A 13,332-nucleotide genomic window follows, 5' to 3' on the forward strand; every position below is an offset into this window, starting at 1 on the left:
TCTTCTCTTCTGCCTGGACTTCTCAGTCCTCCCAAGGCTGTATCTGTGGATAGTACACATCTCCTGTGTAACACAGGAGATGTGACTTACCACAGGCGTTGTCACTCACAATTCAAGCAAAGGTTTGAACTGTGTTTTTCATGGTGAGTTAAATCCTTCACAAGTCCTGTGATTAACAATGGTTCACAGATCTGAGCATGCTGGGTCTCTGGGCCTATCATCTTGACCTGTTTAAACTTTAGTGCTTTTTTTAATGCAGCGTAGTGTTGCTGCGAAAAGGCCAAAAAGAGACTTTTCCAAATACCAGATTACTGTTCAACTATGTTTTTCTGCTGTGATTTTTATTTCAGGGTATTCTCAGATTTTATGTTTGTTCTTACATGAGTGCATCAGCAGCTTTAGTGCTGTCTTCTCTTTTCAGCATCTGTTGTGGAAGTTGCCATGGCCTCAGGTAGGGTTTCCCATTAGAGACCCCCCCAAGTTCCCCAAACTATCAAGCTGGTGTAGAAATTCCTGGCACCACATGTTAGAGATCAGAATGCAAGTTCTCAGTGCAGATCGTGGGAGATAACTAATCATAGTTTTAAGTGTTGCAATGCTGGCTGAGGAAGGGCTTGTTCTGACTGCTTGTGTTTTTATCTCTTTGACTTTTATGTAGCAAGGAGCGTGCAGCTGGTACTGGTTCAGGGACAGCAGCTGGCATTGCAGGTGGACACCATCGGGAAGCATGGACTACAAAAGGACCATCATATGAGGACTTGTATACCCAGAACGTTGTCATCAGCATGGAGGACCAGGAGGATCTTAACCGGTCTGCAGGTGAAGGAAAGCCAGCCAGAGAGAGACCAATTTGGCTACGGGAGAGCACGGTGCAGGGGGCTTATGACCCTGATGAAATCAAAGATGGTAAGAAAATTGACAGAGCAGAAGTACTGCTCTGCTTATGTGATGCTCTTAGAGTGCTGTCAAAAATATGTTCCCCTGTGTGTGTACAACTGTTGCTCCCTACACTCCAGATTTTTTCTGCTCCCCTCTGCTATGCAAAGCACCTGTGTGTAGGTAGATGTAAAAAAATCCTAGTTTATTAGATCCAGGATTGAAGTCCAGGTCAGTAAAGCTGAGTTACCCACAAAATAGTTTGTGCTTCTAAAATGTTAATTATCTGTTACATCTTCCACCTTGAGAGTTTATTGGTTTTGGACAAAGGTCTTTCAGTCTCATCTAGAAAGCTGCCCACCTAATAGGTCACTGCTGAAAAATAACATTTGTTAACATTCAGTCACTCTGAAGCCTACCAAATCTACCAGCAGTGTTTTTGTGCTCCCAGCTGCCTTCTTGCCAATTGTTTTTCAAAATGTGTTTTATATGAAGAATATGTCAGAAATAAAGCTTCTGGAAGTACAGTAGGAAGGCCTGTCACCATGGCAGGTGAGTCTTTACTGCTTTCTGTTTGTTTCTCATTATCTTTGCTTTTATTTTCATTCATGTTGGGGTCGGGCTGTCTATAGACAATAGTGAAGATCTTGTAACCACTAGTAGAAACACTCTGCTTTGATAAGTGTGCCATTTAAGCTTACACACTACAAATAGAAAATAGAGACCTTCTATGATTTTTACAAGAGTGAATCAATAGATGCAATCTTCCAAGTCATTTGAGGATTATAGAAGGAAATTGTTGGTGCCCTAGGAAGAGATGGCAAAAGGGAACTGCATGTGTAAGCATGAGACCCTGGAATCAGTGCAGTGCTCAGGAGAGGAGTGGAGTATGGAGGTATAGCAGAAGTGAAGAAAACGGGTGTGAAGTAGTAGTCAGAAGATATCTAATGATCTCATTTGTGTGTAACACCTTTCGAGCATACAGATCCCAAAACTTTTTCCAAATAGGTTAAACAAAGTGAGGTGACTGAAACAACCTCCTCCTGCAGCCTTGTTTTGGGTTTGTGTGGTGGGATTTTGGTAGCAGGGGAGAGGCTGCAGAGGTGGCTCCTGCGAGAAGCTGCTAGAAGCTTCCCCGGCTCCAAGTTGGACCTGCCTCTGGCCAACGCCGAGCCCATCAGTGATAGTGGTAGCACCTCTGGGATAATGTATTTAAGAATGGAAACCTGCAGTGGAGTTTGGGAAGTGGGAGGTGAGAGAAACACCTATGCAGACAGCAAGGCCAGTGAAGAAGGAGGGGCAGGAGATGTGCCAGAGGAGGGGATGCCCCTGCAACCTGTGGAGGTGAGCGGTGGAGCAGATGCCCACCTGCAGCCCATGGAGGACCCCACGCTGGCACAGGGGACGAGTGAGGAGTCCTCCCCCTGAGGAGGAAGGAGCAGCAGAGACAATGCGTGACGAACTGACCTCAACCCCCATTCCCTGCCCCCCCATGCTGCTGTAGAGGAGGAGGTAGAGAATTCAGGAGTGAAGTTGTGCCTGGGAAGAAGGGAGGGGTGCAGGGAAGGTGTTTTAAGATTTGGTTTTATTCCTCGGTATCCTTGTTTTGATTTGATTGGTAGTAAATCAAATTGATTTTATTTCTTCTCCAAGTTGAGTCTGTCTTTTGCCCGTGACCATAAGCAGTAAGTAATCCCTCCCTGTCCTTGTCTCGACCCATGAGCATTTCTTTATATTTTTTCCTCCTCATCCCACTGGGGCCAGGGGGGAGGAATGAGTGTGCGGCTTCGTGGTGCTTTGTTACCAGCTGGGCTGAAACCACGATAAGGCTGTAGCAGATGTTGTGTTACTCACCAGCCATGGTGAGTTCTCACCCCATTTTTCTGCTAGACATTCCATTCACCTGTAGTTTTAAATTGACTCCTTGAGATGACTTTTGGTGTACATAGCATAAATGTTTCTCAGATGCCACTGAGGGGGAGTATATCTGCTTACAGCACAATGGCATCACAGCTTAACCTCCACCACTAGTGGAGATCAAAGAGGGGACTTGTGGAAATAACCTGAAGTGGATGCTGCAACATGTTTCTATAGCTCTTGGATGACATAAACAGGGAGGAAAGAAACTTGGGACTGTTGACAGGAGAGGTTCACTGCTTGGGTCTGGCAGGAGCAGTTCTCACAAGCAAGAGACAGCCCCGCTCCTGAGCCACAAAGTCAGACTTTGTGGAGCTACCACAGGCTGTGGTCGCTTCACAGTTCTCAGTGTGATGAGCTATGATATTATCTCACAGAAATGCTCTCCAGTAGCCTCTTATGCTCTACAGTCACAAGCAACAAGCTGAGCATAAGGCTGCCAACACAACGCCTTCATTCTTCCTTTCTTTCAAGAATTTTGCCAGTGCATTAATAATAGTAGTTGCAGCCATCACCCATTACAACTTCATTTACAATAAAAACATGAGTCTAATAAAGTTAGGGGTGGGTCTTTTGGCCTTTATTTTACCATAGGAAAGGAGTGACCACAAACTCCCCTGGCTTTTAGCGCCAAATGCAGAACTTACTTCCTTAGTTCACCTGTTTCTCAGCATTTTTTTCATCTCAAGTTGAAAAAAGTAACCAGTGTATTTTTGACCCTGGGGGAAAGGCTTGGGCCCCAACTGCCTGGATGTGCTGCTGAAACCATGAGGTTCCAGGCCTGGGAGAAGCAGACAAGTGGCTTTAATGTATGAAGGCAGAATGCTGTCACCTAAGCTCCAGCAGTTGTTCGTAGGCAGCGTCTTTAGGTGCAAGAAAGTTTGCCACAGGGAGTCTGTCCTACTTTTTAGGCCTTGTTTTTACATAAGGTTCTCTGTATTTCATTTTTTGTTCTGGGTGTTTTTTCTTTTTTTTTTTTCCCTACTGCCTGTAGGTTTATTGGTGCTGGGTGGAGTGACAGTCCTCTCACCAAATGTAGGATTAGGAGAAGTTTTCTGCAGAATGCCAGTATTTCAACAGAATTTTACCTTCTGAATCCTTGAACTGCAGATGCCCTGCCTACCCAAGTCACGTCAAACCCTCCTAGTTATTGTACAGCCAAACTTACTGAAAGAGGAGCACAGGCTGTGTGTCTGTCAGCTGCAAAACTGCAGTCTCCTTCAAATAAGAGGTCCAGGGAGTTTACCAGACACGGCTACTTTGAATGTTGTTTTATGGTTTCCGAATACTCGGCTGTGTGCCAGGATTCATCTGCTTCCCCATCTTAATCCTTATACGGGGAGCTCGGCAGGGCAGGGCCTGGTTTTGGGTCTGTATTTATGGTCTGTGCTGGCAACGCCTGTGCTCTTGGTCATCACGGCAAGTCCTCGAGGCTGTGGTCATCCAACCTGGAAAGAAAGGGACAAAAAGGAAACAGCCTGTGCTTGTTTATCTGTGAAACAGTACCGAGCTACTCGCTGTGTCTCAGACAAGTGTCATCACTAGGTGCATAGCCTGGGTATCTGGAAGCCCAGATTTAGGTCCCAAGGACTGCTTTCTGCTCCACAGTAAGGAAAGTGCATCGGCCCAGCTGAGGGGTGCCTGAGTTGGACACCCCCCTGGGGAGGTCTTTTCCAGGTGCCTGCCCATCATGCATTTGTTGTCTTCTCTTGCGATGTGCTCCTGGCCGAGGCTCCTAGCTGGGAGCCACAGTGACTCCAGGCTTCCCAGCTCCTAGGAAATGTCAATATTTGCTCTGCTGTTATGAGAAAAAACCATAACTATCTCTGTCTTTCAAAGGAGAAGAGGAGCTGGTATAGAGAACGGGTGTGACTTGGCCAAGCATGCTCAGCAGCAGTAATTAATACAGGTTCAGAAATCCTTCAGGGCTGTCACCCAGCTCTTTGTGAGGAAACGATCATTCCCTTGTGTCTCTTTTCAGGTGGCCGGGATCTGGATGCCTTCCAGGACCGTGAGGAGGGCCGGGCAGCTCTGGATGATAATGAGGAGGTGATGCGTGCCCTGCTTATCCACGAGAAGAAGACACCTTCTGCTTCAACAGTCACCATCGGAGGTGCCGCTCCTCTCTCCGGTGCCAACGCTAGTGACTCCGAGAGTGAGACAAGCGAATCGGAGGAGGAATCCCCTCCCCGCCCTCCTGCCACGGCCACCTCAACGTACAGGCTGGAGGACGAGGAGGAGGATGAAGAGTTTGAGGTGGTGGCAGAAGACCCCACTGTCACAGTGGCTGGGCGTCCACACTCGTACAGCCAAGTGAGCCAGCGCCCCGAGCTGGTGGCCCAGATGACACCGGAGGAAAAAGAGGTTTACATAGCCATGGGGCAACGCATGTTTGAGGACATGTTTGATTAACTGCTTCCTGCCACGGCATTTTTTAAAAAGTGACTTTTTAAGCCAGAGACTCCCTAGTAAAACAGAAGACTGAAGCGCATCTTTCCTCCCCTGTGCGCAGGGACACTGGGCATTGGGACTGCTAATCTCAGGCATTTTGCTCACCAGAGCGGGGGAGCAGGAAGGCTGCATGTGCCAAGACAGGTAGGGGAGGACATGTCTCAGAAGTGAGTAAGCTTGCAAGGTAAAAATCTGCTTCAGGGTGCCCTGCACAGGCACTGCTTTAACTTTCTCCAGGGCCCTAGCAGCTGCCTCCCCCTGATTGCTTTGAGTTGGTTTTTGTTGCAGATCCTAGTGAAGTCCACATCCCTGCCCTCAGAGGACATAAGGGCTCCATAGTCTGATCAGAGTGCTCTGCAGAGGAGGGCGTAAGTAACATTACAGCTGCCAGTGCTCAGTGAGGGGAGAGGAGAGGGAAGCACTCATCTGCTGATGGCAAACTTAGGCAGGGCTTGTAGCTGACCTCCTGCCAGCAGCCACTGACCACTGGAGTGGCTATTTCTAAGCGGGCCTGTAGGCAGCAACCTTTTCTTGCTCCCATTCACTCCTTGCTAGGTCTCAGCACCTCAAGATCAGGTGTAACTTGAAACACAGAGAGTGAAAGCCTTGGCAAGCATACACAGTCACTCTTTGTCAGTGTAATGAAAGCCCTCCATGGAGCTGAGCTCTCAGAGCGCTCTGACTTACCAGGAGATACCTCCATTTTCCAGTATTGCTGCCTGTTGCTTCCACCTAGCCCTGTCCAAACCAGTGTTGCAGACTGTTCATAGTGGGCAGGGCTGCATTCAGGCAGTTCCAGAGAAATAGCTTAGGTAGGTTTTATTTGCAGTCACACCAGGGCTGTATCATTTTAAGAGGAATTATGCAATTTTGAATTCTGCTTTGGCACACTCTTCTACCATAGAAAAACATTTATCAGTGCCTACAGAGCAATTTCATATTTTTAATGTTTTTTCTCTTCCAATTGAAAATGTTGTTTTTTAAAGTTGTTGTGTTTTCCTATCCAGTACTACAATAAAACAAAATAATAAAAGAATTTTGTGTTCCAGAGGGTAGGGGCAGTATTACATGCTGTTCCATTTGCATGGGCAGCATGAATTTGCTGTTCACTGAGACTGTAAATCTGTTTTATACTAACTATGCTTTCTATGTTCGGCTAACCTTGTAATGCCTCCTTTGCGGTTTTATTTTCAGCCTCTTGATATTTTGAATCCCCTCTTTTTTAAAATAGTGTTTTAAATTTGCTTTTACGTCATTTTAAAGAGGAATAAATAAACAGAAACTTCTCCCCTTTGTCATCTTCCAATTTGTCATGTGCATAGTTGGGAGTGTTATTTGCTTATCATTTTGATTTACTCGATTCAAGAAAAAAAAACAATTTGAGGCTCTCCTTTGAGGGAAGGACTATTTGAAATCCCACTGCACATTGTTTCTTCTCACCAGAGCTTCCCTGAATGCCTCCTGGAATCTCCTGCACTTCCAGGAGGGATGTTTCATTACACTGGTGCTGTGGGAGGCCCTTTTTGATCAGTACTTCCATTCCTTTCCTCCTTCCTCAAGGAAAGCGTAGGCAGATGGTGGAGGTCTCACAGATACTGTATTGCTAGTTAAAATGGTACTCTTGTGTTGACAGACTTCCAAGATCTGGTATCAAGCTTCTAGATATCAAGCCACAGAGCGGGTAAGTCAGACTCGGTGATCAGCTAACAGAAAAAAAGTGCTGTACCAACTTTGTCTAGATGTAATCTGGTTGAATTCAAGGTTAACACTGGAGAAGAGCAGGTAGATTTACAAGTAGCCAAAGACAGAAACTGAGAACTAATCCTGAATACAGTACAACTACTCATGCTCGTAACTCACCAGTAGTTTATACTGAGTTTTTAGTCTGCAAAAGCAAACTGTAGGTTTATTAAAGCTTAAGTGAAGAAATACTGGGTTTTACTATAAGAGCACTGATACTGCATCTATATCCAGCATGATCATCTATAAAGTAGTGGTTTTACTTAATAAACACATTTAATTGTGGTTTGTATGGCGGTTGTAATTTTTGTCATTCAGTAAGGCATGTCCTGCAAATGAGGGAATCGGTGTGGTGGTTGGTAGGGCATGCCTTCCGTCTCTCATCCACTACACACAGCCCTCAGGAGGACTGATGAGGTCAAGATACACGAGCAGATGCCGTCATTGTTTCCTGCCCTCTCTAACAGCTTCTGGCTCTCGGAAAGGATGGCTGTTCTGCTCTGTTCCAGCCAGTTAGGGCTGTTGTCAAAGAACAACGATACGCTGCTACTGCCCTGTCGTGACAAGCACGGCTTGAATGAACAGGAGCACGTACAATCAGTAATGTCTTTTTTTTTTTTTTTTCTGCAATTGAAGCAGGGCTCTGCACGCATGCCAGAAGAGGAAGAACGGCCACTGCTGCAAGCAAAGCCAGCCACTGCCAGCAGGTTGGTGCTAATGTAAGGGATAAAGCCGTCAATTCTGAGGAAGGCCCCAGCCATTTCCTCTGGCTGCTGGACCACATGTGCTGCATTAACGCTAACTCAATAATACCGTGAGCATGGTCGAGCACTGAAGCCTTCCTGGGTGAACGCTCTGTCTAACCCCATTCAAACCAGTTTCTGTGTCTGCTTTCAGCCTAAAGTGCGCTTTATCTGATGAGTGCGCTTGAGGGCAGGATGCTGCAGCTCAGGCTGGAAAGAAAAATGCATTTCTCAAGCTGCTCACGCTCCTCTTCCCAAAGGTCAGAGGCGCCAGGTGCCTCTTCCAACTGGGCGAGAGCTGCCTCTGTCCCTGCTCCCATTGCGGGTCAGGGAAACCACAGGAGAGTGATGTCCTCCCTGGCCCAGCACAGAGCAGGCCAGAGCAGATCAGTGAAGCTGCTGGTGGAGGGGAAGATCACTATCAATGCTGGAAAACAGGAATGTTTTAATCTTTTCTACTAAGCTCCCAAAAATGGGCTTCTTCCATCCAACTCTTCTTTTCCTGTGTTGCTGCCTCCTTCAAACAGACTCAGATTAAACAGACTGTTGCTCTGTGAGAATCGAGGGATTTGAAGATCCCCTGGAGGAAGGGCGGAAAAATAGCATCACCTCCTCCCTGAGACATCTAAGGAGCCCTGCCTTGGTGATGCCTGCAGTGCCGGGGCATGCTGTGGAGAAGTTTGACAGGGCCTGAGGGGGAGAAGCAGCCAGCTGTGCTTGGGTCTCTGTCTCCTGCTGTGCCCCCATGGCAGGAGAGAGAAAATTGTCTCAGGAATCGAATGCAAGACAAAGCCTTCATGGAAATGGAAAGTTTATGAGCAGGTGGAAGGACATGTCAGCAGCAGGGCAAGCCGGCAGGCTGTCCGGTATGTTTTCCTGGGTGGGCTGTGGAGGAGAAGCAGCAGCAGCTCCGTTCTTCTGCTCTGGTATGTGTCGGCATAAACAAGTGAAGCTGTGGGCTCGGTCCCTTGGAGGAGGGAGGTGTCATGCAATTCTGCAAGAAATTTCTCTGGGCTGTTCTAGGACTGGTATTGCCTTATCCCACTGGAAGCCCTGGGCAAGGTAACCGTGTCCCTGGCTTGTTCACAGGAGGCTTTGGAATATTGATCTAAGCATGGACAGCCAAGGATCCCTAAGCATCATGATACATTCCAGTTTAAAGTGTATTGACTGTGAGTCAAAACAGCTTCTCCTCCAGGAGGACAGGAGCTGGGGCTGAAGAGTAGTTTTTGCTGAGCTGCTTCCAGTTTAATGATCAATATTTATAAAGTCCAAGGAGATCATCAGTCATACAGTCTTGATAGGAGGCGTAGCCAGATGCTTGAAGCTGTTTAAGATTTGATTGTAGAGAGTCATGGAGAGGCCACTGCCTAAAAGGAATGGCAGCCTAAAGTGTGGGAAGCAATGTCTGACTGCTGGTGCTCCTGGAAAGCTGCCTGCCTGCCTGCCTGCCTGCGTGCTCCCTCCTAGCAGAGAGCAGAGCACTGGCAGCGCCGGGCTGTCCGGGACTACAACCCCGTCACTGTGGCAGAGCTATTTTCTCTCTCTTTCAAAGTTATCCAGGGAAATCTGGGCTTTTTTCTGTTTGGGATACCTAAATGAGCAGCCAGAAGGTGGTTTCTTATTCACCAGCATTAATTAGATTGAGAGAGAGAATGAACCTAATTTATGTTTAAACAAAAATCAGATTTTGGAAGCGCCTGCTGTATCATTAAAAAAATGTATTAAGGACAGTGAGTATTTGTGCAACTGTCCTGGAAGCAGCAGACAGAGAGTCTCTGAACAAGATGCTTTAAATATAATAGGTTTTTTTGCTTAAAATATGTCTCTGACCTAAATATAATTTAATTTCCATCCCTTTGAACAGTTTGATGCTAATGAACCAGCCAGGGATGGCAGAGAGGAGGCTGAGCCAGCCGCATCGGAAGCGACTCGGCTCCACTGCAGTGCGTTAGAGACCCTGCATGTGCTTTATCCCGGCTGCACACAGCGACAAATGCGCAAATCCTGCCGAGAGCTGGCCACAGCAGCAGGAGGAAACCTTGGGCTGCTCAGCTGGAGAAACAGGCAGGGATCCAGCCTGAAAATTAAGGCTGATCAAATATTGTTCCACAAGCATTAATGTCTGTGTACAAAAACAGGTACGTCTGACTAGGAGGAAAAATCACATCTCATATAGATGTGATTAAAGTCCTGACATTCTGCTTCTGCTTATTTTTCACCTGGAATCCATATCGCCAGCCTCTGCCATCCCATTACTTGCTGGAAGAAGGAGGGTGAGCAGTGGTAATTTTGCAGTGAGCTAAAATTGTGCGTAGAGCTGAGAAGCCTGGCTCAGTTCCACCTGGTAAAGGGATCTTCCTAGTCTTAAACATCTTTTTTCTGCACTTCTGACAATGGAAATCTGCCTGATCCAGTGCCCATTTTGCCAGGCACTATTAGCAGAGTCCGTGCATTTCATATGTCCTCTTAATATACATTATGGGGGGACAGGTATACCAGACACCATTTAATGGTTGCTACCAGCTGACCGGGGCACACTTAGGTTGCAGTGTCTGAACCAGCCCTGTGCCATGTGATAGGGGAATGATAGGTTGGGTCATCTTGGTCAGATTATCCATACCTGCTCTTTGCAAACATGCTGGCTGTTCTTCTCCCACTCAGTGCTAATGGGCTCTCATAAACTCAACCCCTCTGGGATCACACACGTGTCAATTTAAAATGAAGTTTCAGTCCCTTCACCATCCCCAAGTAGCTCTGGCTTGTGCGCCATCTACTCTTGGGGCATGTGGCACTGTCATGCTGAAGTCCACCATGCAGGTCTTGGCCATGACTGCCTCGGGCTGTACCATGTCCTGGCAGAGAGGTTTAATGAATGGTAGGTCTATGCCTTCTCCAGAAGTGAGGCTTTGGCTGGGCTTGGGGGCAATGCCTAATCTCCTACAGTGGGGAGGGAATTGGCATCAGCCCCAGGCTAGTCACTCCCTTACATGCAATCTTTGTTGCTTGAACTAGATATGATTTGGTAGGACTGGATTTGATCTTTTTTTAACCCTTGTTCTTTTTTTCCCTTGGGAATATTCTGAGATGCTGAATTTCTCATGTTTCCCTGCTGCTTCTAGCAAAAAAAACCCACCAAACCTCTTTTTTTTTTGGAATGCAAATGAGGCTGTAAAATCTTTTTAGGGAGACATATCTGCTCTCCCTGCGCTGTCACAATTATTCTTCCTTTGCCATACAACGCTTTCTTCCAAGAAGAAGTGCTTTCAACTTCTCTCAGCCTTTATGGTGATGTCAGGAGATTAAAACTATCCCTATTACAACAGGGAAGAGTAGAGGGAAATGGGGTTAGAGGGAAACATGGTCTTCAGAAAATGACGCATCTTGAGAGAAATTTCACTTTTGCATACTCTCCCAGGCCACATGGGTGCCATATCCAAGAGGAAAAAAAGTACAATATGCTGAAGAGGGACTTGGCTCATGGTGCATTTGCCCTGGTGTATTCCCTTGCCTCAGAGCCCATTTGGAAGGGTAATATTCTCTGAGTGTGCCAACATCTTGGAAGTTATACAACGGCATCATGACGGTCCCAAATTAGCAATCAACTTCAGCAGGAGCCTGCAGGTCCATTTGAATGATCTGACTCCTACTTTCACCGTGCTGGAAGGTTTGGTGCAAGAGTACCTTGCAGCAACAAGTTGCACAAATGAGTTCGGTATCACATTAAAAAGTACCTCTTTCTTTGAACGTTTCATCTGAGTGTGCTGTTACGTCTTGTGTATGAGAAACAAGCACCTAAAGTCATGTAGGAGGCTGCCCAGCCCTCCTGAGACATGTCTCCCTTTGGGAATGTTAACAAATAAGGAATTTTGTATGGTTTAGGTAGGAGCTACTGCCAAGAGCAGCAAATAATAGTTGACGATTTTGTTATCTAGACAGTGACATCATTGCAGCCTGTCTGAAGTCCGGAATAAAAGAGCTTATCTCCATAGACAGCAGACATGGATTCTTCCAGTTGGACAGGTGTCAAAACACCACATGTTCAGCCCTTTCAATGTTGGTGTGGGGTTTTTTTAACTCTTTGCATTTTTTGCTTCTCATGCAGCAAGCACTAGCATCTTTGGTGCACCAATGGACCAGGTGCTAGCATGAACTAAAGACCTCTGGTTTGGCACTGTACTAATGAGCTCCTTGTGGGATTGCTAATTCACATGTTAATGGAGTCTACCCCGGGGAAAGGTGTGAGTCAAGCCATTAATATACCGAAAATGAGCCAAATGAATACTGTGTGTGGAAGCACATTTGTTTGGGTGGTCAAAACCAATGAAGAGGAGATGAGGGTCAGATGGAGCCTTCTGTGTTCCAGTTTGTGCCCGTTGCCTCTATTCCCGTCACTGGAGAACAGCCTGGCTCCATCCTTTTCACACCCTCCCTTCAGGTATTTATATACATTAATAAGATCCTGCCCTGAGCCTTCTCTGCTCCAGGCTGAACAGCCCCAGCTCTTTCAGCCTCTCCTCATAGGAGAGATGCTCCAGTCCCTTCATCATCTTTGTAGCCCTTTGTGGGACTCTCTCCAGTATGTCCATCTCTCTTTTGTACTGGGGAGCCCAGAACTGGATGCAGGACTCCAGGTGTGGCTTCCAGTGCTGACTAAAGGGGAAAGATCACCTCCCTTGACCTGCTGGCAATACTTTACCTAACGCAGCCCAGGATACCACTAGCCTTCCTTGTGGCAAGGGCACATTGCTGGCTCATGTTCAACTTGGTGTCCACCAGGACACCTCAGATCCTTTCTTGCCAAGCTGCTTTCCAGCTGGGTGGCCCCCAGCATATATTGGTGTATGGGGTTGTTCCTCCCCAGGTGCAGGACTTCACTTGTCCTTGCTGAACTGCACGAGGTTCCTGTCAGCTCATTTCTCCAAGCTGTCAAGGTCTCTCTGGATGGCAGCACAACTCTGTGGTGTACCAGCCGCTCCTCCCAGTTTGGTGTTGTCAGCAAACGTCCTGAGGGCACACTCTGACCCATCATCCAGATCACTAATGAAGATGTTAAAAAAGACTGGACCGAGAATTGACCCCTGGGGTACGCTGCTAGTTACTGGCCTCCTACTAGACTTTGTGCTACTGAAAACCACCCTCTGGGCCTGGCCCTTCAGCCGGTTTTCAGTCCACCTCACTGTCTGCTCATCCAGCCTGTACTTCATCAGCTTCAATATGAGGATCTTATGGGAGACAGTGTCAAAGCCCTTCCTGAAGTCCAGGTAGACAATATCCACTATTGTCCCCTCACCTACCAGACCAGTCCCTCCTTCACAGAGTGTTATCAAGTTGGTCCAGCATGACTTCTCTTCAGTGAATCCCTGCTGGCTACTCCTGATGATATGGATGTCCGCTTGGAGGTATGGATGCTTGGAGCAAGGGTTTTGCTCCCGGCTCTGCTCCCTTTACCGCCCAGCAGCACTGCCTGCGAAGCTTCCCTCCCTTCGACAAGTGGAGCATCTTACTCTGGTGCAGGCACAGGAGAGTGAGAGCTGTATTGCTGGAGCTGGGAGGGGGTCTCTCCTCTTCAGCCCGTCCCGAGGGGACAGGGCAGAGGGGTCCC

The 13,332-nt window shown here is 47.2% G+C and overlaps 1 protein-coding gene across 2 annotated transcripts in view; it reads left to right on the forward strand.

Moving 5' to 3' along the window:
* Nucleotides 1–13,332, forward strand: part of GTF2E1 (general transcription factor IIE, polypeptide 1, alpha 56kDa) — a 76,822-nt gene that overhangs the window by 48,187 nt on the left and 15,303 nt on the right. Inside the window, exons 4-7 of one of the 2 annotated variants that reach the window (XM_010567471.1) lie at nucleotides 659–906; nucleotides 4,775–5,388; nucleotides 6,878–6,925; nucleotides 7,624–7,691. In XM_010567471.1, the coding sequence (XP_010565773.1) occupies nucleotides 659–906; nucleotides 4,775–5,205 (679 nt within the window). In that variant the 3' untranslated portion in view covers nucleotides 5,206–5,388; nucleotides 6,878–6,925; nucleotides 7,624–7,691. Of the gene's footprint in view, nucleotides 1–658; nucleotides 907–4,774; nucleotides 6,493–6,877; nucleotides 6,926–7,623; nucleotides 7,692–13,332 lie in introns of those variants that run through there. The other variant, XM_010567470.1, reaches the window with a different exon arrangement.

This window comes from Haliaeetus leucocephalus, unplaced genomic scaffold, assembly GCF_000737465.1.
Source record: "Haliaeetus leucocephalus isolate CR32 unplaced genomic scaffold, Haliaeetus_leucocephalus-4.0 Scaffold228, whole genome shotgun sequence".
NCBI lineage: Eukaryota > Metazoa > Chordata > Aves > Accipitriformes > Accipitridae > Haliaeetus > Haliaeetus leucocephalus.